General features: G+C 40.0%; 3 protein-coding genes and 3 non-coding genes across 54 annotated transcripts in view; 4 read left to right on the top strand and 2 right to left on the bottom strand.

Annotated features, from left to right (window-relative positions):
• Nucleotides 1–14,063, bottom strand: part of Pbrm1 (polybromo 1) — a 109,335-nt gene extending 95,272 nt beyond the window's left edge. For 8 of the 43 annotated variants that reach the window (XM_031361820.1, XM_031361822.1, XM_031361833.1 and 5 more), the window contains exons 1-4: nucleotides 9,820–9,867; nucleotides 7,456–7,608; nucleotides 4,403–4,500; nucleotides 867–1,014 (exon numbers count right to left, since the gene is read on the bottom strand). In XM_031361820.1, coding sequence (XP_031217680.1) covers nucleotides 867–1,014; nucleotides 4,403–4,500; nucleotides 7,456–7,608; nucleotides 9,820–9,867 — 447 coding nt within the window. Of the gene's footprint in view, nucleotides 1–866; nucleotides 1,015–4,402; nucleotides 4,501–7,455; nucleotides 7,609–9,819; nucleotides 9,944–10,147; nucleotides 10,288–13,381; nucleotides 13,534–13,584; nucleotides 13,747–13,907 lie in introns of those variants that run through there. The other 35 variants (XM_031361800.1, XM_031361805.1, XM_031361810.1 and 32 more) reach the window with 23 other exon arrangements.
• Nucleotides 14,064–14,122: 59 nt separating this feature from the next.
• Gnl3 (G protein nucleolar 3) lies at nucleotides 14,123–20,584 on the top strand. Of its 3 annotated transcripts, XM_031361847.1 has the most exons (15): nucleotides 14,123–14,268; nucleotides 15,179–15,237; nucleotides 15,642–15,779; nucleotides 15,886–15,996; nucleotides 16,152–16,232; nucleotides 16,688–16,820; nucleotides 17,781–17,890; nucleotides 18,116–18,236; nucleotides 18,461–18,548; nucleotides 18,926–19,100; nucleotides 19,179–19,321; nucleotides 19,409–19,545; nucleotides 19,650–19,981; nucleotides 20,229–20,295; nucleotides 20,381–20,584. In XM_031361847.1, exons 1-15 carry the CDS (start codon nucleotides 14,256–14,258, stop codon nucleotides 20,473–20,475), a joined length of 1,803 nt encoding a protein of 600 aa, XP_031217707.1. In that variant the 5' UTR covers nucleotides 14,123–14,255; the 3' UTR covers nucleotides 20,476–20,584. The 3 variants fall into 3 exon arrangements, with proteins under 3 accessions (XP_031217707.1, XP_031217708.1, XP_031217711.1); XM_031361848.1 differs by lacking the exon at nucleotides 20,229–20,295 and having other exon boundaries at nucleotides 20,381–20,582; XM_031361851.1 differs by lacking the exons at nucleotides 14,123–14,268; nucleotides 15,179–15,237; nucleotides 15,642–15,779; ... (1 more) ...; nucleotides 16,152–16,232; nucleotides 16,688–16,820 and adding an exon at nucleotides 16,827–17,656.
• On the top strand, nucleotides 16,862–16,938 carry LOC116085542. Its single transcript, XR_004116627.1, has one exon. It is a non-coding gene; the product is annotated as a small nucleolar RNA SNORD19 (small nucleolar RNA).
• Nucleotides 17,939–18,018, top strand: LOC116085546. The gene has a single exon (XR_004116631.1). It is a non-coding gene; the product is annotated as a small nucleolar RNA SNORD19B (small nucleolar RNA).
• On the top strand, nucleotides 18,788–18,867 carry LOC116085544. The gene has a single exon (XR_004116629.1). It is a non-coding gene; the product is annotated as a small nucleolar RNA SNORD69 (small nucleolar RNA).
• Nucleotides 20,585–20,872: 288 nt separating the features above from the next.
• Glt8d1 (glycosyltransferase 8 domain containing 1) overlaps nucleotides 20,873–25,692 on the bottom strand; it is a 14,619-nt gene continuing 9,799 nt past the window's right edge. For all 5 annotated transcript variants that reach the window (XM_031361711.1, XM_031361712.1, XM_031361713.1 and 2 more), the window contains 7 exons: nucleotides 24,044–24,257; nucleotides 22,980–23,097; nucleotides 22,701–22,785; nucleotides 22,442–22,554; nucleotides 21,844–22,010; nucleotides 21,640–21,752; nucleotides 20,873–21,372 (listed from right to left, as the gene is read on the bottom strand). In XM_031361711.1, coding sequence (XP_031217571.1) covers nucleotides 21,182–21,372; nucleotides 21,640–21,752; nucleotides 21,844–22,010; nucleotides 22,442–22,554; nucleotides 22,701–22,785; nucleotides 22,980–23,097; nucleotides 24,044–24,257 — 1,001 coding nt within the window. In that variant the 3' untranslated portion in view covers nucleotides 20,873–21,181. The remainder of the gene's footprint in view (nucleotides 21,373–21,639; nucleotides 21,753–21,843; nucleotides 22,011–22,441; nucleotides 22,555–22,700; nucleotides 22,786–22,979; nucleotides 23,098–24,043; nucleotides 24,258–25,692) is intronic.

Below are 25,692 nucleotides of genomic sequence, written 5' to 3'. Positions count from 1 at the left end.
GCCTGGTCTACAGAATGAGCTCCAGGAGAGCCAGGGCTACACAGAGAAACCCTGTCTCGAAAAAAACCACAAAATACAAACAAACAAAAAACTGCATACAATTGTTGTCCCTTTACTAATGAAAGAAATGCAAGCCAGTAATGTTTGTAATGCAGCCAGCTTTGGTTACATATTGAGACCCTGTCTCAACAAAAGAAAACAATGCCCCAACCAACTACACAAACCAAAACTGAACATTAGCAAAAATGAGAGAAACTATTACTTATCTGAGCACTGGCTGCTCTTATAAAGGACTAGGGTGGGCTGGAGAGATGGCTCAATGGTTATGAGCACTTGCTGCTCTTCCAGAGGTCCTGAGTTTAATTCCCAGCAACCTCATGGTGGCTCACAACCATCTGTAATGGGATCTGATGCACTCTTCTAGTGTATGTCTGAAGACAGCTGCAGTGTACTCATGTAAATAAAAAATAAACAAATCTTTTTTAAAAAGGACTAGGGTTTGGTTCTGAGGACTCACACAACAGCTCACAACCATCTGTATCCTGTTTTAGAGGATCGACCGTCTCTTCCAGCTGCTATGGTCACTGCATATACATAATGCACTTACATGCATATGGGCAAAATACTCATACACACACACACACACACACACACACACACACACACACCTTTTTAAGTTACTAAGCATGATGCATGTACCTATAATCCTAGTATTTGAAGATAGAGGATAGAGGATCAGAAGCTCAAGGTCAGCTTATACCTATATAGTATTCCCAAATTAAATCAATAAAAATTCAAAATGCAAAAGATTTTTTTAAACAGACAATTATAAAGTTAGATACTTTCCAAAATCAATGCTTTCTTACCTTATAATAGGCCTTTGCATTGTTAAAAAGCAGCTGGAAGTCAGCAGTCAGTAGATTAACATCATCATACTCTTCCATTTTAAGTTTCTGTTGGATTTTCATCAAGTCAATGGGCTGAGAAACCACTTCATAATAGTCTGGTTGATTTCTGTTATAATTTAAGTATATTTTAATGACACTAATTCAAAGAATATAAAACATTTTATTTCATATCTATCCATATAATATCCAACACATGAAGTAACAAATCTAATTACAAATTCCCCAAGAGACTCTCCTTCATTACTAGAACTAAAAGGAAATACCAAAAGCAAGATGCAGGTGTGCTCTCTTTTCAAAATACATATTAATCATATAAGAAGCCAGGCGGTGGTGGCACATGCCTTTAATCCCAGCAGTTGGGAGGCAGAGGCAGGTGGATTTCTGAGTTCGAGGCCAGCCTGGTCTACGGAGTGAGTTCCAGGACAGCCGGGGCTACACAAAAAATCCCTGTCTCGAAAAACCAAAAAAAAAAAAAAAAAAAATCATGTAAGAAAAAAATCTAAGTTAACACTGATGATCAGGTTTATATGCTAAATAGCTAAGGTTAAATATAAATAAGTATCTAAGGGTACCAGAACTAAACCTATATGAATGGTATCTTCTATAAGATTTCCTCACTTCCAAAATGGCTTACAACAAAATTCAAAGTTCTTTTTTAAAATTACACAATGAGTCAAGCATAGTGGTACACCTTTAATCCCAAGTACTAAGGAGACAGAGGTGGCCAGATCACTGTGGGTTTGAGGTAAGCCTGGTTTACACAGTGAGTTCCAAGACAACTGGAGCTATATGATGAGACCCTGTCCTAAAAAAAATTTATAAAATGGGTTATTTTTCCTCACTTAGTGATCACAGAGCCTTTTCTGGCCATGTACTATTACTTAAATTGTTTCATAGTCAACTAATAAACTTAGAAAGGAGACAGATGCTTACCAAATGTCAAAGATCTAAAACTGTACTAAACACAATGGTATAAGAATAGTAAATACAAACTTCAGACAGTGGGGACAAGGGATGCAACTCTGTGGCAGGGTCCTTGTCTAGAATGAACATGGCCCTGGTTCAACCCTCAACACCACCAAAGGGGGAAAGAGATGGAAACCTAGGATAGTGACAAGAGATATATCCTGAAAAGGAGAGACACAGAGGGACACAAAAGAACCTGAGACAATTATAAGAATTAAGTTCCTAAGATAATTTCTTGGGGCTCATGACATTTATTATTTTCTGGGTTTTTTTTCTAGAGGAGTTCCACAAAGCAAGCAAACCTAAAAATGATCTGAGTGAATACTTTCTCAGTTTCCCCACAGGGTTATTTAGCTCCCTTTTAGATGTGTAACAGAAAAGTGAGCACAGTCAAAGAATATCATGGTCATTGATGGTTTAATGTCTTTGGAGAGCTTATAGTCATTCTGCCATTATGTATATCTGCTTTAGAAAAAAAAGTTTAAGTCTGTCATGAACATTCTAAGATCATGACTCAGCAAGATGTTAAACAGAGAAAGACAGTGCATGCTCCTAAGCCTGACAACCTGAGTTCAATCTCCAGAAGCTAAATAGTGGAAGGAAAACCAACTCCTCCATGTTGTTCTTTGACCTCCAGACATGAACACTTGAATGAGCATGTGCACAAAATTAATAAATGTTAAAAAATGTATTTTTAATGTTAAGAACATCCTGAAAAACTTATTTTCCAAAACAACCGAGTAAGTACTGACATATGTTTGAGTATTGATTTCATACAATCAAGGGACCACTATTCAAAACTAGGAAACAAACTTGGCTACAGTACCATCTTATCTGTTCACCCTATTTATATTCTGCCAGCTATTCCAAACTTGTCCTTCGCAGTGAAAAAAATCGAGTACATAAAATAAAATGAAATCCTGTTTTCATTTTATTTTCTTAAGTTTCCTTCATTCTAAATAGCTATTCAGCTTTTCTTGATTTTTATATATTTTTGAAGATTACAGGCTAGTTATTTTATAAAGCATTACTCAATTGGAGTGTTTCTTCTGGTTTCCTGTTGAAAACACAGCCCTGTTCTTTACAGAACAGAGTTTGGCAGAGATGATGTGGCAATATCTCACACAATTTTACCAGCTCATACAAGGTTTTGCCTCATTCTATTAATCTGATAAGGTTACCTCTGATCATTTGATCATGACAGTGTTTGCCAGGTTTCTCTATTTTTCTTAACTTTATAGAGAAATACACTCAGAAAGCCCATTCTTAGTCAAATTTTCAATTTATTCATTTATTATTTTCATATGGATTCCCAAGTTACTACTTTACCAAATGTGTTGAAGGCTATAATGATAGCAACAATTATTATTTTTGAGACAGGGTTGCAAATATGTAGCCCTGGCTGTCCTGAGTATCACTATGTAGGCCAAGCTAGTCTTGAATTCACATATATCTACCTACTTCTCAATGCTACCACATACGGCCTATGTTATTATCAAACTGCTTCAATGTCTGGCAAGTAGATGTCCTTTTAGGGTAGCTTCTATACTTGTTTTAATTTTTCATGTTTTGAGACAGAGTCTCACTATAAAATCCAAGCTGGGGCTGGAGAGATGGCTCAGGGGTTAAGAACACTGACTGCTCTTCCTAAGGTCCTGAGTTCAAATCCCAGGAACCACATGGTGGCTCACAGCCATCTGTAATGAGATCTGAGGCCCTCTTCTGGTGTGTCTGAAGAGAGCTACACTGTATTCACATGAATAAAATAAATAAATCTTAAAAAAAAAAAAATCCAAGCTGACCTAGAATTTACTATGTAGCTCAAACAGGCCTCCCAATCATGATCCACCTGCCCCAGTCTCCTGAATGATAGGAACATAAGCAAGAACCATCAGGCTCAGCTGACAGTATCTATTTTCTATGTTCTTCTAACATGTTCTCATCACTTTCCATGTACTTGGTTATTTCCTGACATCAAACAGTTCTCCAGTATCATCCCAGTTTCTGATGAGTGCTCTATGTGCTCATTTCATGCTGTGCCAGTGGAAAGAGCTAGGGAATATAGATATGCTTATAAATAAATATACTTGAAAATATCTCAGAACCTACATACATTAAAAACCATGAAAGCTGGGCGGTGGTGGCGCATATCTTTAATCCCAGCACTTGGGAGGCAGAGGCAGGCGATTTCTGAGTTCGAGGCCAGCCTGGTCTACAGAGTGAGGTCTAGGACAGAGAAACCCAGTCTCAAAAAACAAAGCAAAACAAAACAAACAAAAAACCCATGAAAATCAACTCCTGCAACTTCTCCATATGCACAATGTAGCATGCACACACATACACACACAAATAAGTAAATAAATATCTTGAATAAACTGAAATAAAACTGAAAGATTAAAAAACAAAAAAGAATAAAATTGAGCCCCAGACTTAACCCATTCCTTATGAAAGAATGCTTCATTACCAAACACTTTAACTTTAGACCCTATGTCAAATTTTCCCACTTATATGTAAGTTTCTCAACTTACCTCCGCTTTGGAGCCCTAATGAACAGCTCACAGAGGAGTCTTCCCTGTTCATCCTTATAGTCTCGGATGGTGTTATAGAGTTCATGGCATACAGCAATCTACACAAAGGAGAAAAAGAAAAAAGAATCACCAAACAACAGCTAATGAAGACCTATCAACAATTCTTTAATAAAAACATCTCCAGAAAAGGAAAATAGAAAAGAAAAGGAAAACCTCCAAATTACCCAATGGGATCTCAAGTCTGATATATTCTGAAAGGACATGGTTGTAAAAATAGCGTTTGGGAGGCAGAAGTAGAAGGTAGCTCTAAGTTAAGGCCAACTTGTTCTACAGGGTGAGTTGTAGACCAGCCAGGGCTATATAGTAAGACCCTGCCTTAAAACACCAAAATAAATATATAAATAAACTAACAGAAAATACTTTTTTTTAAATGCATAAATTATAATTTAATGTCGGGCGGTGGTGGTGCACGCCTTTAATCCCAGCACTTGGGAGGCAGAGGCAGGTGGATTTCTGAGTTCTAGGCCAGCCTGGTCTACAGAGTGAGTTCCAGGACAGCCAGAGCTACACAGAGAAACCTTGTCTCGGAAAAAAAAAAAAAATTATAATTTAATAAAAAGCACAGAACAGCAACAGTTACCATTATTTGAATGTCCAGTATAGGGCCTCTGCTAAAGGCTTCTCATGCATAGCCCATTAAAACTCCCCCAACAACCTTTTAGGATACCATTCCTGCTTGGACCTACTCTATGGCTCCAGTAATCTACTAATAGGCAAATATGAGATTTCCATACCAATACTTAAAGATACTTAACACTTTATTGGGTGCTTAAGATACCAGTATAGAAAGGAGAAAATGTCATTATAAGCCAGTCATTTTAGCATGAATGTCTTTGAATAGCCTGTATGAATATGTAGTGCAAACAAAAAGCCACATTTATCTTGTTAAACACATCTGAATGTGGCACAAAGAAATCATATCCTGTGAGAGCATTATTTAGCTATAAGTTTTGTATACAATGGGACAAAATAATGATCCTGCTTTCTTTTGGGGGGGGGGGGGGGTTGTTTGAGGTCAGAATACATCCATGGTTCTTGCATCAGAAAATACTCTTAAGTTTTTGTAACTTTTATTATCCGTGTCCCCCACCTTCATTTCCTGGTTCTAAGATCACAGGTATTCATTACCATGTCTGATTCTGACTTTCTTTTAAACTAAATCAGCTTACTGGTTTATATAATTCTGTTCAAAAATAATCTAGCGGGCTGGAGAGATGGCTCAGTGGTTAAGAACACATACTGCTCTTCCAGAGGTCCAGAGTTCAAATCCCAGCAACCACATGGTGGCTCACAACTATCCCTAATGGGATCTGACACCCTCTTCCAGGGCTGTCTGAAGACAGCTACAGTATACTTAGATATAATAATAAATAAATCTTTGCCGGGCGGTGGTGGTGCACGCCTTTAATCCCAGCACTTGGGAGGCAGAGGCAGGTGGATTTCTGAGTTCGAGGCCAGTCTGGTCTTCAAAGTGAGTTCCAGGACAGCCAGGACTACACAGAGAAACCCTGTCTCGAAAAAGAAAAAGAAAAAATAAATAAAAATAATCTAACTTAAAAAAATGAAGGTTTGGGGGGCTGGAGAGATGGCTCAGTGGTTAAGAGTGCTTGCTGACTGCTCTTCCAGAGGTCCTATCCTGAGTTCAATTCTCAGCAACTACCTGGTGGCTCACAACCATCTGTAATGGGATCCTATGCCCTCTTCTGTTCTAGTGTGTCACATATTCACATATATAAAGTAAGTAAAAAATCTACAAAAATTTAAAAAAATGGAAGCTGGAGCTAGAGTGATAGCTCACTGGTTAAGAATACTAGTTGCGGGCTGGAGAAATGGCTCAGAGGTTAAGAGCACGGACTCTCTTCCGAAGGTCATGAGTTCAAATCCCAGCAACCACATGATGGCTCACACCCATCTATAATGAGATCTGATGCTTTCTTCTGGAGTGTCTAAAGACAGCTACAGTGTACTTACATATAATAAATAAATAAATCTTAAAAAAAAAAAAAAGAATACTAGCTGCTCTTTCAAAGGACCTGAGTTTGATTCCCAGCACCTACATGGCAGCTCATAACTGCCTATAGCTCGAGGTCTAGGATATCTGACACCCTCTTTTGGTCTCCAAGGTCACAGTGCCTTTACATACAGGGGAAAAAATTCATACTCATAAAAAAATTTTAAAGAAAAAAAATTTTAAAAGCCAGCTAAAGGAGAGGGTGCATGGGATAGGGAGTTTGTGGAGGGGAAACCTGGAAAGGGGATAACATTTAAAATGTAAATAAATAAAATATCCAATCAAAAAAAAATAAAAATAAAGCCACCTAAGCTGGGCATTAAGGACACACAACTTTAATTCTAGTACTGAGAGTCTAATACAAGAGGACTGTGCACTCAAGCAAGCACATTAACCTACTAAGCTAATTCATTAACTCCTCCCGCCCCCATCATAAACTCTTCGTCTTAGAACGTCCTACTAAGTGCCAGTACAGTACTTTTTTGCAGTTTATTCACTGTTTATATTCCACACTGGGATGTATGTTTCATGCGAAAATGGAGATAGCCTCAAATATAGCCATATTTCAATAACTTGAACAGTGCTCACAATTTGCTGCCAATCCTGACCTGAGCTGGATCTCTAGAACCCACATGGTAAAAGAAGACGACCTGACTCCCTCAAGTTGTCCACTCACCTCTACACTCCGGCCAAGACACATATAAATGCTTACCACATACAACTGCCGAGCCATCTCTCTAGCCCCTCACCACATATTTTTTTTTTTTTGGTTGAACGGATATATAACACAATGTACTGATATTTTAACTTCAAAATATTAAATGGTATCTTACTGTTAAGACTTGTGGCTATAGATATACTTCTATAAATCTATGAAACCAGAGGGGGGGAAATGGCCATGTAGTTGTTCAACTGCTTCAAAGGAGGAAGGGTAGGAGTACTTGGGAAGGCAGGCAGAAGCCATGAAGTGTTAGTCACTTACAGGATCTACAGTTGGAAGGTTGGATAGTCTTCTCCTTTTCCTGCTTGGGCCAGGTGTAGGCACAGAATGATGCCCATCATCAAAGTCTCCACTGACACTGCTGGAAGGAGAGGTGGCTCTTCTTCTCTTGGAACCCATGGAATCCAATTTCTTCTATAAGAAATAATTAGCCAAGTTCTTATATTTAATCTTCAACAATGTCAACAAACTCTCAGCTGGGCACATATAACCAAACTTCTTGTTCATTTAAGATAGTTAATAGTTTTTTTTCCCCAGAGGAATTGAACTAAATCTAAGTTCTCTTTTTTTTTTTTTTTTTTTTTTTTTTTTTTTTTTTTTTTTTTTTGGAGACAGGGTTTCTCTGTATAGCCTTGGCTGTCCTAGAACTCACTCTGTAGACCAGGCTGGCCCTGAACTCAGAAATCCACCTGCCTCTCCTTCCCATGTGCTAGAATCTAAGTTTTTGTTAATTTAAGCCCTAGACTTCAATGACTTTTAGCCTTTTACTTATAATTCTAAATTAGTCAACCATTTCTTGCTCCAGATTTATCCTGGAATGTGGCTTTCTAATTCATGTATAGTCATTTTTTTTAAAAGAAGTATTATTTTTGCTGTGTAGAGGTGTTTTGCCTGTGTAAGTATCTGCATCACATATGTGCCTGATGCTGGAGGAGACCAGAAGAGTGTATCAGATCCCCTGCAACTGGAGGAACAAATGCCTGTAGGCTGCCAAGTAGGTGCTGGGAAATAAACCCAGGTCCCCTGGAAGAGCAGCCAGCACTCTTAAACACTGAGCCATCTTTCCAGTCCTCTAGTCTTTAACAGTATACTGGAAGCACTGATCTCGAAGACCCTGAGGCAGCCAGATAAACATGGGGACTCTAAGGTCACTACAAAGAGTTAGCAACCTCAGCTGTTTTTCTTAATGACTTACAATTTTAACTAATACCTCAATGGCCACAGTGTAGAAAATGAAACCAAGAAACAGCATCTGAGACAAAGGGGATGGACCAGTAAACTTTTTAGCACTGGAGAAGTACCCTAAAATTAACACCTTGGAAATGAATTACCCACTTAAAGCAGAATTCATAAAAATACCCTTGTGAAACAATGTAACTTTTGTTATATCTGGGAAGAAATAGCAGCTTGTACACTGAACTCTTCTATTAAGTATTCCTTTCAGTTAGTGACTATACTACACTCACAGATTTTGGAAGATAGCTTAAGACTTACTAGATGATCTGGAACAACCCGTGACACACATGGGTTCTTGAATAATGTGGACACTTAGAAACACAAACAATTGATGGTGGATGACCTTCCATCTACTTTGGACAAAGGGTTGTTTATTAACCCTGGAGACTATCTAGTCAGTCAGTGCCTCTGCACAGTGAAGGGGCTCCAGACACTGCCACCCACAAATGGCTTTTATGTGGGTGCTGGGGATCCAGAGTCAGATCCTCATTTGCACAAGTTCTTTACCTACTGAGATGCCTTCCCAATCCTATAAGACACTTGACAGGCACAGAGCTGCAAGCCTTTAATCCCAGCAATTGAGAAGAAAGGCAGGGGCAGGGGAATCTCTGTGCACTCAAAGCCAGAATGGTTTACATATTGAGTTCTAGGTCAGCCAGGGCTACATACGATCTTAAATAAAAAAAGAAAAATAAACTATTTTTAACATAACTTTACAACATACACATTTGGCTATAATGTAAGAAATGCAACCACAGAAATAAATTACTATAGGTAAAGGGTACAGACCCAAGGAAGTCCTACAATGCTTATATAATTTAACAGTAGTATCAAATAGTGCATTGTAATTTCAAAAGACTTTCCTAAAGCCAAAAGTAACAATAACTAAAAAAAGTCACTCAACTAAACAAACAACAGTAGACTAGTGGCTGCCAGTACTACAGAAAGAAAATTGAGGATCTCCAGGAAATAGAAAGCAAGAACAAAACAAACAAACAAAAACTCCGTTGAGCAACTAAGAAACAAAAGGGGTCTCCTATCTCTTGCTTTGAACTAAAGTCCACACACTGTTTAAAATAGAACCCACGGTGATCATGTTCCTTCTTTTAGGCATTGGTTTATTACCAAGTATATTAGTTTGAAATTGACTAAGAGTGGTTAAAAGCTTCTACAACCTTAGGTCAAGAAAACCCAGGTTCTGTTGTTGTTTATAAAAGACTGCTAACTGGCCACAATTCCATAATTTATTGAAATTAAGGACTAATCCTTGGAAACACTCTGATAAACACAGAGGGACTCAGGAAGAATTATTACAAAAATTCAGAATGTTGAAGGGAAAAGGTAAAGAAAGACAGAAACAGGAAAGGGTGAAGATAATCAGTAATTTACCAGCTTTACCAGAGCACAACCAGCGCCTCGAAAAGCCAATCTCCTCATTATGTCTGCAGGCCAACTGAAGCCAGTGAGAGAAGGGAGGGCTTTATAAGGGCTTACTCAGTTAGTCTATTCAGAACTGAAAGAGAAGAACAAGGCAGAGAAAGGGGAAATAGGGGTATAAATGAGTTATGGACAGAAAACATACAGTCAAATAGAATTGCTAAAGAGAGAGACACAGGCACATCAGTCAGTTCTCAGGTGCACCTGACATTTCTTTCATTTAAAAACCCAATGCTTCCACATGCTTAGAAATGTCTCATTGAGTTTCACCTTTACTCACATGAAATGACTGTCAATTCCAGGAATGAAGCATGCCTGCCCAAGTGCCCCCTAGTCAATAAGAGCAGAGTTCAATCACAGAGCTGGAATGGAGAGTGAACACATGTGGGAGGCTCACATGTGACACCAAGTGTTGGCAAGCTGGAACAAACCAAGAACGGCTCATGAGAGCAAACTCTACAAAATTCTTCCTCCCCTCCACCCAAGAATCAGAGAAAAACATTTCTTTCCAAAAAGTTCTATCTGCACTGGAAAGACACAGCATTTATGCTTAGCAGGGCTTTAAAAAGTCTTCAATTATTTTCACAATTCAAAATGACTGCTTTTTATAATGCACTGGAAAACAAATGACAAAAATGTAAATTATTAGTTTTGAATATATTATAATTTTAGATGATACAACAGCCCAGATCCTTTAATCATTAATATACTTTCAAAAGATAAAAGATACAAGAAAAGGACTTCTTTTTCTTATCCAAAGTACACATTTTAACATGTAACGTGAAAGAAACAATAGATCCACACTTAGAAGTCAGACTTTCCACCTCTAATTATCTGTCCAATGCTAGCCAAACCCCAACTCAGATCTGTTTCTTCATCTTTAAATAGAAACAAGGGCTGAGTAAACAGTTAAGTAGGAAGAGTGGCTGCCTAGCAGACTGAAAGCCCCCAGGTTCAATCCCAGCACCACATGGAACTGAGCATGGTGGTGCGCACATGTAATACTAGCATTAAGAAAGTGGAGACAGAAGTATTAGTTCAATGTCATCTCAAAACAAACAAATAAAAACCCAAAATGAAAACACTAAAGTGTACCTATAGCCTTTTGGCAGTGAAGAAATAACACACATGAAATTACTTTAAAATTTCAAAGCCAAATCTTAAGCTCCCTAGGCACAAGAACAGGGTCCTCTTTATTTTTGTATCCCATCCTATAAACTAGTGCTGGATATAAACTAAGTGTTCTGAAAATGCATAGGAGATGTTTAAAACAAAATTCTGCATCATTTAAAAAGTCTCTAAATACTATTTCATTATTTCTTTATCCATAAGCAGAAAACATGATTCTGGGGCTTAATTTCAGATGTTAGGATGGCCTTATTTACAATCAAAAATCCAAGAGTCTGACAATGAATCTGGACACTAGTCTGGGGAGAGAGCAAAGTCAAAGTACTTGTCATACAAGCATGAGGGCCTGAGTTCAGATCCAAAGGACTCACATGAAAAGCTAGGCATTTCTGTATGGCCCTCTGGCCCCATCACTACAGGTACAGAGGAGGTGTAAAGACATCAGATCACTGACGTTTGCTGGCGGCCAGCCTAGTCAACCCCAGCAAATCCAGGTATAATGAGAGAACTTGATTCAAAAATAAGGTAGGCCTGGAGAAGTGGCTCAGAGGTCAAGGGCACTGGGTATGCTTCTTTAGGTCTTGAATTAGACTTCTAGCACCCACATGGCAACCATAACATCTGTAATTCTGGTTTCTTGAGGCACCAGGCATATACATAGTGCATAGCCATACATGGAGACAAAACATCCATACACATAAGATAAAAATGAGTAGATCTTAATATAAAAAAAAAAAAAAAAAAAAAAAAAGCAATAGAAAGACAATGCCAGTTGGAGAGATGGCTCAGTGGTTAAGAGCACTGACTGCTCTTCCAAAGGTCCTGAGTTCAAATCCCAGCAACCACATGGTGGCTTACAACTATCTGTAACGAGATCTGATTCCCTCTTCAGGAGTGTCTGAAGACAGCTACAGTGTACTTACATATAATAAATAAATCCTTAAAAAAAAAAAAAAAGAAAGACAATGCCATGGATCTCTAGCCTCTACATACACAGGCATACATACACAAAGTTTTTTAAAGAGTACTTAAGAATATGGAACTGCCCAAGTATCTAGTATAGCCAAATACCTGACAACATACTAACTTTTAGTAGTCTGTGGCTTTTTTTTTAGCAATATTTAGCATTGTAACAAATACTTAAAACAAAACTTTTGGTAAAAAGATGATTCAAAGACCAAAACAAGTAGGCAATTATCATCCTATTTCTCACAGAAAAACCACCTTTATCACTGCCACTCAGAGCCTTTAATATTTATCTACTCCTTAGTTGTTGTCTTTTGTTGTTCTTTTTCTCTCTTTTTCTCTTTGCAACAGGGTCTCATATGTACCAAATTAGTCTTGAACTCAAGACTTAAACTTTCTGAGCCTCCAACCTCTACATGCTAAATTCTGGGATAACACGTACCACCATGTCCAGTTTTGCACAGTACTGAGGAACTGAACCTAGTGCTTTGTGCATATACCAGACACTCTACCAGCTGACCTACACTACAATCCAACTACCCTTCTCATAAATGGAGTGATATAAAAACGAAGAGAAGGTTACCAAGTGAGCATTCTCCTTCATGATGTTTGATGTCTTCTGTTAGACGGGTATATAGCTTTGGGGATTTGGGGAGTGCACTATTATTTGAGCCACATTTCACGCTCTAAGGTGCATCTGCACACACAGGTGTTACTGTTTTGATCCCAAACATTTCTTCAAAACGTACTATCCTCACTTCCCCCACCCTCCAGCAGTAGCACATGCCTGTAAATCCAGCATTCAGGGAGACTGAAGCAGGTGATCCGTAAGTCTGAGGTAAATCTAGCAACAAAGTAAGGCCATGTCAAAGATAAACAAGGATACTTTCCAATCTTTCATTTTGGATCTTAAAAACAACTAAGCAAAAGCTGTGTTCTTCAATATCTATTTGGAGTCCAATATGCTTCTGAATTATATTTAGGAAAAAAAAAAAACGTACAACCAAATAGGTTAAGAAAGACACTTATAACCACCTTTTTGTTTTACCGGAAGGTCTCACTATGTAACCCAAGGAGACTAGAACTTGCAATACTCCCAACTCAAGAGCTAGAACAGGTGTTTTCTATTGGGCCTGGCTCCTAAAGTAATTTTTGAAAAGTTTGGGTTAAGATAGCGTATTCCAACACATGCTTCTATAGTTATTCCTAGAATTTCAACATCCATTCTATTGTGTATTTGTCATTTGTTTTCCAGGAATTTTATATTTTTGTCCCCTCTTACAAATCAAATTTTCTTAAAATAATAAGACTCACTTCTTCAGAAAACAAAACTTTGAAGCGGAAAATACTTTTAAAACCAGAAAATATAGTTTAAAAACACTTAACTCGTCGTGACGTTACAAATAAGAAGCTTAAATACCTAGCCTGTAAATAAGCAAGTTTCTCTTGACAAAAAAAAAATATATATATATTCCGTTTGGGCAATCATTGGGAAAGAGAAAAAATAAAAACAAAAACTCAATAGAGTTTTTTGCCGAACGCACAAGAAACCAAAAAAAAAAAAAAAAAAAAAAAAAAAAAAAAGGCCTTGAGAGGCAGAGAAAAAAGAAGAGTTTGCCCGACCTGTCACTGGTTCTGGGGCTAAAGGAAACGTTGACAGCTTTGAAGCCGGCCCACGACGGGCGGGAAAGGGCAGCGAGGGGAGTTTCCGGGCCCCGGTTTGCCTTTGTCCCGGCGGCAGGTGCGGCCAGGCTGCTGGGCCTGTCCAGAGGCCCGCCACCGTGCCCCGCCCCACGCCCTGCCCGACCGGCGCATCCGCACCACGGGGCGGGGCCTCCGCCGCGGCTCCCGCCCGCCTGCCCGCCCGCCCGTCCGTCCGGGCCGACACAAAGGCCCGGCAGCCGGCCGAGGAGGGGCGGCCCCGCCCGCCCCGGGCCCGGCCTTACCCCGCCGCTCCGCCGCCTGCAGCCCCGGCCGCGGTCCCCGACGGCCGAGCCCCGCCCCGTGGCCGCCACGGCTGCTATTGCTCCTCTGGCCGCGGCCGTCTCTCCGGCACCCGCCGCCCTTACCGCCCTCACCCCTCCCAGTGCTGCCGTAAATCCAACCCGTGGCCGCCAAGCGATCCCGACTCTGTGCGACAGTGTGTGCGCGCGCGCACGCGGCCAAGCCCCGACACACTTTCCGGCAGTTCCTTTATCGCGTGACGTTGAACCGCAGTTCCAGTTCGCACGTGGCGCCGGAGAAGGCTCGCTGGAGCTGAGATCTCTTCAGCTCCCGAAGCGTCCGCTGCCAGGATGAAGAGGCCGAGTGAGTGGGGTCGGGAGCGAAACGCGCAAGTGGTACTTTCTGGCTGTAGGGAGAGGACTCTCCGTAGGCCATTGATCAGTTCTTCGTAGATCTGACGCTTGGAAGGCCCAGACCCGGATTTGGCCTGTTGGGTAGGAGGAAAGCTAGGCCCTTAGGGAGAAAACAGCCAGATTTCTGTTATTAATGTGTTTGAGCCTATTTTCGGGCCTGGCGTTTTCCTAGAACTATTCGGAACCACTGACTGCCCGGCATTGGTGGCACGAGCCCTAATCATGTACACGAATGATAACGCAAAAAGACAGAAAGTTTGCAGCCAGTCTGGGCTGGCTAAAACCATGGCTTAAGAATCCAAAAAAGAAACCTACTGCTTCTTGAGATTTGTAGTGCTTTCCTCCAAAAGCTGTGGATCTACCGAGTCAAATTGACTGGCATTGTGGTGTATATAGTTCTGTTAAATACCCTGTATAATTTTTTAGGGAAGGTTGAGGCAAGATCTATGCTGCCCAGGCTAGCCTTATTTTTGTAGGCCCCATGGCCCGATAAAACAATCTCTTGAGGGCCAGGAATATGACTAAGGTCATAAAGGCACTTGCCTTACTCTCAAACTCACGTGATGGGTAGAACTAACTCCTGGGAATTGCTTTCAGATCTACACACAAAATAAGTAAATGAAACGTTTTGAGGATGGAGTGAAGACCCAGGATTGAGTCCCACCATCCACGTGGCAGCTCAGTGCTATCTATAGAGGGACAAGTAATGAAGTCCTCTTGTGGCTTCCATTGCAAGAACGCTGCATGCACATGGTTGGTGTGCTGACAAGAGAGATCAAAATATCCATATAGGTGATTTGAGAAAATTTAAAACAAAGGAGTGTTGCTCAAGTGTATAGTCTTTTTCTTTGTTTTGGCAGAGTTAAAGAAAGCAAGTAAACGTATGACCTGCCATAAGCGGTATAAAATCCAAAAAAAGGTAAGTGTTCCTGGGAGACCCATAGCAAATGGATTGCTAAGGTGGCTTTTCTCATCCTCTCTTCCATGGGGAAGGCTCTATTCATGATATTGGATTGGACAGGCTACAGCTGTGGTAAAGTGCAGGGTGAGAGAAAGCTTAAAGTACAAAGAGCTTCTGAGAGACATTTTCTGTTTTCTGTATACATATTCTCTGTATAGTTCCCATTGAAGTTCTGCTTTTCTAGGGTGCTTCATGTCCATTATAAATTGTGGCTACACTGGCTTATTCCCTAAGTTCTAAGTGGTTATGTATTTTTTTTAGGGTGAGTTGTTTCTTTTGTACAATACTGAGGATTGAACCCATGGCTTTGTGAATGCTAGGCCAATGCCTCTGAACCTTCTCATAGATCTGTCTTTTAATAGGTCCGAGAACATCATCGAAAATTAAGGAAGGAAGCTAAAAAACGGGGTCACAAGAAGCCTAGGAAGGACCCAGGAGTTCCAAATAGTGCTCCCTTTAAAGAGGCTCTTCTTCGTGAAGCTGAGCTAAGGAAACAGCAGGTAATTTTTGCAGTACCACTAGAATGGTATAAGTATATGTGGTTTCTGAAGTAATACACCTCCATCAGTCACCTGTTCATTCATTTATTTCATGGCTCTGACACAGCTTGAAGAACTAAAACAGCAGCAGAAACTTGATAGACAAAAAGAGCAAGAAAGGAAAAGAAAGCTTGAAGTTAACCCTGGTGATGAGCAATCTAATGTGGAAACTCAGGAGGTAAGGTTATTTTTACTTAAAAATTAGTGGGCTTCTTGGGAGTAATAAAAATGTAGGCTGTCATATCCATTTAAAATATATTGCCTATAGTAATTGGTGGAAAATGTTAATATACTGGTAACAACTGCTGTTTCTAATTTTTTTCTTCCTTTTAGGAATCTGATGAACCCAAAAGAAAGAAAGCTAAAGCAGGCAAGCAGAATCCTAAGAAGTCACACTGTCAGGAACTTAAAAAGGTACCTTAGGCTAGGTTAGTGTCAAAAATGGTAATGAGGTTTGGGAAACTCAGGAGTCATTCCTTGACAGGTGCTTCGTAAAGTGGGAATTCTTCAAAAACTGTTGAAGTCTAAAGGGTGTGCATTAGATTCTCAATGCACTTGCTTACTAGAACTCCCCAATCCTGGCATGCATTTCCCAAGCTAACCTAACTGCCTTCTTAAAAGGCTTGTTAACCTACAGGACTCACTGGGTAGATTATATGTTCTGACTTGATCAGGCTTCTACTTTGGAGGCTGTTTTATCAGAAGCTGCTGGGTAAAGTTATTTGTTCAACTTTGTTGTCTAGGAAATGATGGAGTCAACATTCTTTATAGTAAAATGCAGACATGAGGTCTTGTCTTCTAGACTCATTGTCCAAGTTGAGGGTGCTACTCAACAAGGAATTCTGTTCTGATGGTTTCTTATTTGACAGGTGATTGAAGCCTCAGACATTGTGTTAGAAGTTTTGGATGCCAGAGATCCTCTTGGTTGCAGGTGTCCTCAAATAGAAGAAGCTGTTATCCAAAGTGGATGTAAAAAGCTGGTACTTGTATTAAATAAGTCAGGTGAGTTATTATTAAAGAATCTCCTTTATTTTGTGCACTGTGAGGTATGAGGAAAATAATCGAACAGTCTGATTATCACTGAAGACTGATAAGATCCAACTCTGACCTCAAAACCAATGAATGTGCACTCTGGTGGCCAAAGACCTGGGGGAGAGATAGTTTCTGCAAGTGATTATTCACCTGGATTTTTCTGTTCTGCTTTTCAATATTTAGCCTTCTTTGGTTATGAGTTCCTATAACCACCATAGTTTATATAGGAACTGATGTAAGCATTTGCCACATATACTCCCACACAAAGATTCAGCTCTAAACTGGGGAACAAGATAAGTTACTAGGTGGGGTAAAATATTAAATCAAATGATTAGGCATCTGGGTGGGTTTGAGCACCAGGAAGAGAGCCAAGAAGAAAGAAAAATTTGGACAACTAGCTAAACTGCTAGCGGTGCTATTCAAGCCTCAATAAATATAAGGGACAAGGGAAAGATATTTTGTAGAGAAGAGTGTATGAATGTACCTTATAATCACTGTTAGGCTTAGAAAATTGGTGCCAATTAGGTAACAAATTCTAGAAACAGGCATGAGTTGACGTGCCTAGATTGAGTGAACAATACTAGAAATGCTAGTATTCACAAGTGGCCCAGTTGGTACTCAGAAAAGGTGGTTTGTTCCCTGCCACCACATAAAACCAAGCATGATAGTATCCCTCTGTGATCCCATCACTGAGGGGATAAAGGGAGGTTCCAAAATTGAAGGTCATTCTCAGTTCCGGCCTGGAATACATGGGTCTGTGGGGGCTGAGAAATGGAAATGTAACATCTCAAGACACAAGCAGCATGGTAAGAAGTTTACTTCCTTTCCCTTCAATTCCTTTCAAAACATTGGTGAAATGCAGATTAATACAATCAATAGTTAACACTAGTCTTAAAACCACTGAATTGAAGTTGTCTTTTCCAAATTCAGATCTAGTACCAAAGGAGAATTTGGAGAACTGGCTAAATTATTTGAATAAGGAATTGCCAACAGTGGTATTCAAAGCCTCAACAAACTTAAAGAACAGAAAGACATTCAAGGTACACTGTTTTTAGTGGTGGGGGGAAATATGGGTTTCTTCAGATTTGTGATGATTGAAATGTGATGAGTATACAAAATGTTGATGAAAGTGAAAAACATTAAGATCCAACTCTGATTTCATTAAAGATCATCGCAAAGGGAGTAGAGGCCGGTGGTTTTTCTGTGAGATGAACTCTGGTGCCTTTTTTGATTCCACTTGGTAATTTTTTTTTTTATGTTTAAAGATAAAAAAGAAGAAAGTTGTTCCACTCCAAAGTAAAATCTGCTGTGGCAAAGAATCCCTTTGGAAGCTTCTTGGAGGTTTTCAGCAGTCCTGTGGAAAGGACATTCAGGTTGGAGTGATTGGTGCGTGTCCTTCAGCCTTTACCACTTACGTACTTGGTTAGGGACCTCACATTGTGAATGTGAATAGCTTTGTTTAATTGGAAAGGGGTTGTTCTCAAGTGTTAACTCACCTCACCAAGACATGGGCATCTAAGAGCTCAGTGGTAGAACACTTGCCTGTTATGGGTAAGACAACTACTAGAAAATGTGTTTATAAACATAATCTGAGTTTGTTTTATTTGTAGGTTTCCCAAATGTGGGGAAAAGCAGCATCATTAATAGCTTAAAACAAGAATGGATTTGCAATGTTGGAGTTTCCATGGGACTTACAAGGTAAATGGAACTGTCAGTGACCAGAAAGTAGCTGGTACTGGGCTACGAGAATTCATGTGAAAGGCCCAGGTACCTACACTTGAGTTGGAAAGGTTGAGGAAAGCGCCTTCAGACAAAGTAGTGCTGGACCTCGTCTTGGAAAAAAATAAGGAAATAACCTTAATATGTTATGTATCCAAACAATATGTTTGTATGTATAGTGCACTGTCTTAACAGTGCTTATTTTAAGGTTTCACATAAACATGAAGCAGTGATGACAAATTGGATCTGACCTAACTGCTGTGCTGAGTTTGTTCAATCCAACCCTGAGCTTCATGTTGTCTTGCCCTCAGATGGACAGTGTCTTTGTTAATTCCATGGCTTCTTTTCGTCCCCAGGAGCATGCAGATGGTCCCTTTAGACAAGCAGATCACAATCATAGATAGTCCGTGTTTTATTATCTCACCTTGTAACTCCCCTACTGCACTTGCCCTACGAAGTCCAGCAAGCATTGAAGTACTAAGACCACTGGAAGCTGCCAGTGCCATTCTGTCTCAGGCTGATAATCAACAGGTAAAAGAATTCCCTTGAGCTTTCTACCACTGTTTTTTATCTACATAGATTAGGGACGGTTCATGTTTTATTTTTAAGGTGGTGTTAAAATATACTGTCCCGGAGTATAAGGATTCTCTGGATTTCTTTACTAAACTTGCTCAGAGAAGAGGTCTGCACCAAAAAGGTGGAAGCCCGAATGTTGAAAGTGCTGCTAAGCTGCTGTGGTCTGAGTGGACAGGGTAAGGTGTTTGTGAATCTGCATTTTAGAAGACAACTTAGAATAAAGGGATTGGCCTATGTTTGACACGTCTTGTCTTTAATGCCAGTGCCTCGTTAGGTTACTACTGCCATCCCCCTGCATCCTGGAATTATTCTCCACATTTTAATGAGAATATTGCAGCAATCATGAAGAAGGGCTTTAATCTAGAAGAACTAGAAAAGAATAATGCACACAGCATACAAGGTGAAATTCTGTTTTTCTGTTACAAGAGTGAATGTAACAATAGTGAATAACAACAACAGAATGCTGGAGGTCTTATCTGTTAACATGAGTTTTATTTCCTCTAGTCCTCAAGGGCCCTCATTTAACTAACAGAATCCTTTTTCGGTCTTCGGGCCTGACAAATGGAATACTAGAAGAGAAGGACATACCTGAAGAATCACCAAGACAGACAGAAGACAAACAGGATGGTGATAATCAAGGAAATGATAGTGGTGAAAAAAATGTAAAGGACATATCTGAAGAATCGCCAAGACAGACAGAAGACAAACAGGATGGTGATGATCAAGGAAATGGTAGTGGTGAAAAAAATGTAAAGGACATACCTGAAGAATCACCAAGACAGACAGAAGACAAACAGGATGGTGATAATCAAGAAAATGGTAGTGGTGAAAAAAATGTAAGTTGTTTCTTTAGTTAAAGCTGAAATAAAATTTCTAGCAGTACAGTATGGAAAGAATGAGGGGGTCAAAGGTAGAAACAAAACACTTTAATAAGGAAACCACCTGTATAGTTCAGGTATTTAAAGCCGAACTGTTAACAAGTCCCTAATTAGTGCTACCCAAGACTGATTAAGTCTATATCCTACCTCTATAAGGGTAGTGAGAAGTTAACATGCTATTTCATATCAATTTTTTGGTCCACAGGCAGAGATCTCAGATGTGGCCCCTGTAGAAGAGACCAGGGAGGTGTCACCTGGGCAGTCAGCAGCGAGTGAGTCTGGGAGTAACAAAGTAGTTTGTGCACAATTGCTCTTATTTTCTTGTATAAAATCTCACTTTTTTTTCCCCTGATACAGGTAAACCATCTGGCAGATCATTTACCTTGGATAAAATGAGTGAAGAGGATGATGCCTATGACTTTAACACAGACTATATAACTTCTACTCATTAAAATGTTCTCTGTACAGTGTTTTAGATTGGTTTGGTGTATGATATATAAACTGTAAATCTTGTAAATATGTATCTTCATAAATTAAAAACAATACAAGTATTTACATGCATGTGTTTTAAGATTTATTTATGGCCAGGTATGGTAGTACCCAGCACTCAGGAGGATCTCTGAATCTCTGAGTTTGAGGACAACCAGGGCTGTTAAACACAAAATACAGGGGGGGGGGGGGGGGGGGCGGCTAAGAAAACATTTGGGCCGGGGAGTGGTGGCACATGCCTTTAGTCCCAGCACTTGGGAACCAGAGGCAGGCCTGGTCTACAGAGTGAGTTTCAGGACAGCCAGGGCTATATAGAGAAACCCTGTCTTGGAAAAATTTAAAAATGGGGCAGCAAAAAGATCAATTGGAAAATGTAGATTTTATTTCCAAACCAGGCCACAGGTTACAAAACTAAAACCAAACAACAGTTCCTATCTACAGCAGCCAGATACAGTGTGCTGGAGTTCTCATTCTGTCCTTAAAGTCAGTCAGCAATATAGTAAGCAAACATTTGGTAAGGCAGATGGAGACATGGTAGTCATCCAGAGATCTGTGATCTCTACCCAGCTGAACTGTTTTCTGTGGTTGGTACAGAGAAACTCAAGCTATCTTCCCACGCAGAGTGTCTTTCAGGGTTGCCTGAGTGGCAGATTTAGCTTAAATTGTAGTTCACTTTATGTTTGAGGTATCCATATGTCTTCGGATTAAACTGAATTTTCCTGTTGGGTCTGGAATATACCATTTTTCCCAAACATCAGCATATGAAGCAGCTCTTCCCCAAGGCTTGAAGTGACCATTCCAGTGAAGTAACTTGGCAGCCTTTACAAATTGGGGTGAATACCGTTTTCCAGCACTGGAACCTTAAATAAAATGCCAAATTAAGAACAAGAATGCCATGCTAAGGGGCAGAAACCTAAAGGGAAAAATACTGGCCATAGTCCATCTTGGAGGAGGTATTCTTAGACACCAATTCCTGGTTAGTGAAAGTCAATGGCTATTTGCTTTGATGTAGGGTCTGCTAGGTGGCTCTGGCTAACCTTAAAACTCGGTACTCTTGCTGCATCTATTCCAAGTGCTAGGATTACCAGCATGAACCACTATACCCAGCTGGATGGTTTTATACTTACCAAGATGTCGGACATTCCACATAGGGTCAATGGTAGAATGCTGCTGATAAAATACGATAAGCAGAGGAGGTGTGGTGATGCTGCCAGCCAGTGTTCTGCTGTATAACCCCTCTCTTGGAGAGACAAGACATGTTAGTGTGGAGTACCAACCAGTGTTAGATAGGCTTTTGTTTGGTTTAATACCTAAGGCAGTTATATACTTACTCTACATTGAGTTTCATCCATTTTTCCAGCTGGTTAGTTACATTCTGTCTTTTCCATTCAGTCAAGTTTGCAACAAAAACTCCAGGATTAAAGGAACAGGTGCTGGCTTTCATGGAAAGCTTACGAATTCTTTCCTTTTTATAGTCAAGATAACCGATGTAATTGTACTGAAAACATAAATGAAATGTTTGTTGCTTCAAACAAGTTGAGTTTTTAAAGCAAGTAAAGGAAAAAAAATTTTTTTTCTCTGTGTAGCCCTGGCTGTCCTCACTTTGTAGATCAGGCTGGCCTCCAATTCAGATCTGCCCGCCTCTGCCTCTCAAGTACTAGGATTAAAGGCGTGTCACTGGGTAGTATTTAAGCTTGACTTCTTAAATTACTAGCAAAAGCAACAGATCCTACAGAAATAACACTTGAGATCTAGTTTGTCTTAGCAGAGCATTCAAGGACAATTTGGTTGTAAACTCCATAAATCTACAGAATCTATAGAAAAGTAGGTATGTGATCTGGAGAGCAATAACTGGTTAAGATGGAGCACTGAATTTAAAACTTCCCATTAAGCTTTCACAGGGAGTGAGATTTGCACTAAGTAATTTACCTGGTTCCCTGCTCCACGGATGATGACTTTAGTAGAGGCTGAGTCACAATCTTCTGAAAATGCAGCAGCATGTCCTGGCTTCAGTGGTGTATTGTACAAGGCAAGTATATCACCTGAAATGGATAGAGTGAAATGAATAACTGCTCTTGTCTTGAGATTCTGTTCTCACTTCTAATGAACGGTGGTGGACCATAGTAGACCATAGATAACCCATTACAGCCCAGAATCCAGATGAAGAACAGAACTCATTCTTTGGTACCTTGTACAATAACATCGTCATCCATGTATATGGCTTTCTTTGCACTGGGAACCAGAATTGGCAAGTAGAATCTTGCAAAGGTTAACTGACAATAAAAGGGGGTGGGGGAGAGAAATATCAGCATAGGATACAAAAGCTGGGCTTTTATTTGTACAATAGTCAATGGAATCTTGAGTCCCCAAATTTGGTCCCTAGGGAACTACTTGCACTGTAGGCAGAGTCATCCAGGTATTCTAATCAAGTACACCCCCAGGAGAAACAAAGACACATGGAACTCACTGGTTTCATGGACTCCCCCTGGTCAGGATCCTCCTTTACTTTCCCTTCCAAAAGTTTAGTGTCAAAATTTACAATTTTGTACCTGATGCTTTTCAGGGAACCACTGTTCATCCAGGACCTGATGATGAAAAAAAAAAAAACAAAAACAAAAAAAAAAAACCTCATTTGGCCATGTTTCTAATGTATATAGCCATATCTTTCCGTGCTTTTCTAATAGTGGCATAATGCAATTAAGAGATACCTAGGAACTAAATAGATATTCCAAGTTCTTTATTTCTCTAAGACTAGGGGTTCCAGCCAGGCAGTGATGGTGCACACCTTTAATCCCAGCACTTGGGAGGCAGAAGCAGGTGGATTTCTGAGTTCGAGGCCAGCTTGGTCTACAGAGTGAGTTCCAGGACAGCCAAGGCTACACAGAGAAACCCTCTGTCTCGAAAAACCAAAAACTAAAAAACCAAAACAAACAAACAAACAAAAAAAGACTAGGGGTGCCTTACTTAAGATGAAGGTATTTCTACCACCAAAGTTCTTTTTCAACCAAGAATCTAAGGGACAATCTCTTCTCCCATAACCAAACTACTGCAGAAACTAGACTTGTGAACACTCAGCCAAACATGGACTACTTGTAACTTCTAATCCTCCTCCTCTTACTGGGGTGACATGACATGCTGGAGTGACAGGCATGAGCCACCATGCCCATTTCTGTGATGGTGGGGATTGAACCCAGTGCTTTGTGCATGCATATCTGTAAGGAGCTATGACTAGAAAATCATATACTGCTTCCCTTACTCAGACTGCTAAACATTAGACCTATTACTAAAAGAACTGTGCGATTAACAGTGTGACTATGACAGCTGGTTTACTTCCTGACAAAACATTTCTCCTGCCACAGAGGTATGACACAATCTCATGGAAAACTGTTTGTACTGTGTATGTGTGTGTGTATGTGTGGTAAGACAGGAAGATATCATATCATAGTATGTTGTAAAATGCCTCCTGGTTTAGCAGTGGGCCTATGAAGAACATCAACCAGAGGCAGACTCAGTTAGGAAAGCAGTGCTCACCGGAGATGGTCTGCTGTACTGTTGAATGTAACAATGTAAAAAATCACATTGGAGTGAGTGTTTTGATGAATGCTGTTTATGGCTGCAATGGTCCCACCCAGCCTGTCTTCAGAGGCAGCAATAACCACGGGAATCTCCTCTTGTCTCTCATTTACTGCATGTTGATGAACATTTGCGACAAAGTCTATGGGCTGAAGCCCCACAATTCCTGAATCTGAAAAGAACACACAAGGAAAGCATCAGGACACAAGCTCATGAATTTTTGCTCTTGTTTTGGGTTGTTTTTTGTTTGTTTTTTTTGCTTTGAAACAGTGTTTTGCTATGTAGTCCTGGCTGGCCTGAAACATACTATGTAGACCAGGTCAGCTTCAAACTCAAGAGATCTCTTTGTCTCTGACTCCAGAGTGCTGGAAGTAAAGGTATGCACTACCACACCCAGGAAGTATCTTACACAGTCCAAGACATGGAAGGAGATAACATGAGAATTATAATAACTACTTACTCATTCTTGCCCTGTGACTTGGAAGCATACAATAGGAAATTGTGTTTTCCTATATGTAACCACTTTTACACAAGTGGAAGAATTTGAAAAAATAATCTGGCAACACTCTTGGTATCCCATTAGTAGGGAAGTTACAGAATATTTCTAGAATGCATTATGCATTACAACAGTTTATAAACAGCCTTAAAGGGGTACATGGTCTTTGTCTTAATCATTCTTTTTTTTTTTTTTTGGTTTTTCGAGACAGGGTTTCTCTGTGTAGCCCTGGCTGTCCTGAAACTTACTCTGTAGACCAGGCTGGCCTCAAACTCAGAAATCCGCCTGCTTCTACCTCCCAAGTGCTGGGATTAAAGGTGTGCGCCACCACCGCCCGGCTGTCTTAATCATTCTTAAGGACAGAATTTGAACTAGAGAAGAGTCAAACTTTAAAGCTTGAGGACCTAGCTCAACAGTAAGGGCACATGGTCTGCATGTGTAAGGCCCTGGCTTCAACACAAGTACACCAAAACAAGCCACTATTTTATTTATACTTACAAAGTGTTTTTCAAACTACAAATCATAAAGAGAGATAAAAATAAATGTAATGGGGCTGGAGAGATGGCTCAGCAGTAAGAGTATTGACTGGGGCTGGAGATGACTCAGCGGTTAAGAGCACTGACTGTTCTTCCAGAGACCCTGAGTTCAATTCCCAGCAACCACATGGTGGCTCACAACCATCTGTAATGGGATCTGATGCCCTCTTCTGGTGTGTCTGAAGACAACTTCAGTGTGTTCATATAAAATAAATAAATATATTTTTTTAAAAGATCAATCTAATGGATCACGATCAAAATTTACTCTTGCGGTGCTGGGGATGAACCTAGCATATGCTGAGCAGGTTTTCTACTACTAAGCTAGATGCCTAGGCCTATGATTAGAGTTTAAATAGGAAAAATTTTAGATTGGAATAGAAAATTAAGCCGGGGGGACTAGAGAGATGGCTCAGTGGTTAAGAGCCCTGACTGCTCTTCCAGAGGTACTGAGTTCAAATCCCAGCAACCACATGGTGGCTCACAATCATCTGTCATGGGATCTGATGCCCTCTTCTGGAGTGTCTGAAGACAGCTACAGTGTACTCACATATAATAAGTAAATAAATCTTAAAAAA

Source organism: Mastomys coucha, unplaced genomic scaffold (genome assembly GCF_008632895.1).
Source record: "Mastomys coucha isolate ucsf_1 unplaced genomic scaffold, UCSF_Mcou_1 pScaffold9, whole genome shotgun sequence".
NCBI lineage: Eukaryota > Metazoa > Chordata > Mammalia > Rodentia > Muridae > Mastomys > Mastomys coucha.
Note: the sequence above shows the minus strand (reverse complement) of the source record. Positions and strands in the feature narration are given on the sequence as shown.